The sequence below is a fragment of the Colobus angolensis genome, unplaced genomic scaffold (genome assembly GCF_000951035.1).
Source record: "Colobus angolensis palliatus isolate OR3802 unplaced genomic scaffold, Cang.pa_1.0 Scaffold344, whole genome shotgun sequence".
Classification (NCBI taxonomy): Eukaryota; Metazoa; Chordata; class Mammalia; order Primates; family Cercopithecidae; genus Colobus; species Colobus angolensis.
Window position 1 is genome coordinate 1,078,029 of NW_012116755.1, and position 1,539 is coordinate 1,079,567.

At 44.5% G+C, this 1,539-nt stretch overlaps 1 protein-coding gene across 1 annotated transcript; it reads right to left on the reverse strand.

Moving 5' to 3' along the window:
- Nucleotides 1–300: 300 nt before the first annotated feature.
- LOC105519341 (zinc finger protein 239) lies at nt 301–1,233 on the reverse strand. Its single transcript, XM_011952690.1, has one exon. The coding sequence runs from the start codon at nt 1,231–1,233 to the stop codon at nt 301–303; it is 933 nt and encodes a 310-aa protein (XP_011808080.1).
- Nucleotides 1,234–1,539: the final 306 nt, after the last annotated feature.

Genomic DNA, 1,539 nt, shown 5'->3' on the forward strand with positions numbered 1-1,539 from the left:
GAGGAATTTCTCAATGAATTAATATTTAATCAACTTTGTAGAAATGAAGAGCTCCTCGGTTTCCTGTCAATCAAACCGGAAGACAGGACCTGGCATCTACCTCTTGGAACTCCAAATCTGACTGGAGGCACACATACAAAAATAAGGCAAGTGAATAAAACACCATACAAGCAGAGTGAGTTTGTGGACCCAGATTTCCAGCGGTGAAGAGTCCATGACCTCTCACATACTTCCTAGTATTTATGAGATGCTGACTTGGGTGAAGGCAAGCATATAACATGACCATTCAACTCTGCCCCATTAACAGTGGGCCCTAACCCAAGTAGCCAGCTGAGGTTTCTTCTGGGCATGAGTTGCCTGATGGAGAATAAGATGGGAGCTCTGGCCAAAGGCTCTTCCACACTCATTACACTTATAGGGTTTCTCCCCTGTGTGAATTCTCTGATGCACAATAAGGTATGAGCTACAACTGAAAGCTTTGCTGCATTCATTACACTCAAATGGCTTCTCCCCCGTGTGGATCCTCTGATGGACAGTGAGGCCTGAACTCCGGCTGAAGGCTTTCCCACACTCACCACATTCAAAAGATTTCTCCCCAGTGTGGATGCCCTGATGAACTATGAGATTTGAGCTCTGGCTGAAGGTCTTCCCACATTCCTGGCATTCATAGGGTTTCTCACCAGTGTGGATCCTCTGATGTCGTATGAGGTGTGACCTCTGTCTGAAGCCTTTTCCGCATTCATTACATAGGAAAGGTTTCTCCCCTGTGTGGATTCTTTGGTGCACGATGAGGTTTGCACTCTGACCAAAGGCTTTTCCACACTCTTTACAGATAAAGGGTTTCTCTCCTGGGTAGTTTTGTTGCCCTCTTTCCTCGTCGAGGGCACTCCTGTCTCTGAAGGCAACACCTCTAGAAACTCTCTTCCTTCTCCTCGCTCTGGGTCCTGCCTGGCTTCCCTGATGCCTCTTTGCATTTCCTTTCCCCTCTAGGGCTTCTCTAAACCTGGCTGCCAGAGGGGCTACTCTCTGAAGCCTTTCATAAGTTGTGACTTGTATTTTGACTTCTGAAACTGGCCCCTTGTTCTCCCTGTGAATTCTCGAATGTGAAATACTTTTTGAGCCTAGATTAAAGAAGTTATCAAATTCTTTACCTTTCTGGCTTTCCTTCTCTAGGGAGATTTTTACATCCTTGATTTCTGCTGGCTTTATACTTCTAGTCCTCGTCCTCAGCATCTCCCTGGAAGGATCTCTCTGAGGAATATTCAAACTGTCTTCCCAATTTTTGAGTGCTCCAATCTTGAATTCTTGGGAATTATTATTCCAGAGTGCTCTGGAGGTGGCTCAGTGTATCTCTGTTTCTTCTGATACTTCCTGCTTTGGAACCGACTCCTTGATATCTGATTTGGTTTCATAATCTAACAAAAGATACAGAAAATGGAAATGTCACCTGTTTCCTATGGTGGAGACAAAACATCTTTAAGTGATACTAATGTATACTCTAGACATTTGTGATGCTTACATATCGATAGCACATGTACA

What these genes read in the sequence shown, in the direction of transcription:
- LOC105519341 (XM_011952690.1), bottom strand. Translation starts at nt 1,233, where the DNA reads ATGCTGAGGACGAGGACTAGAAGTATAAAGCCAGCAGAAATCAAGGAT.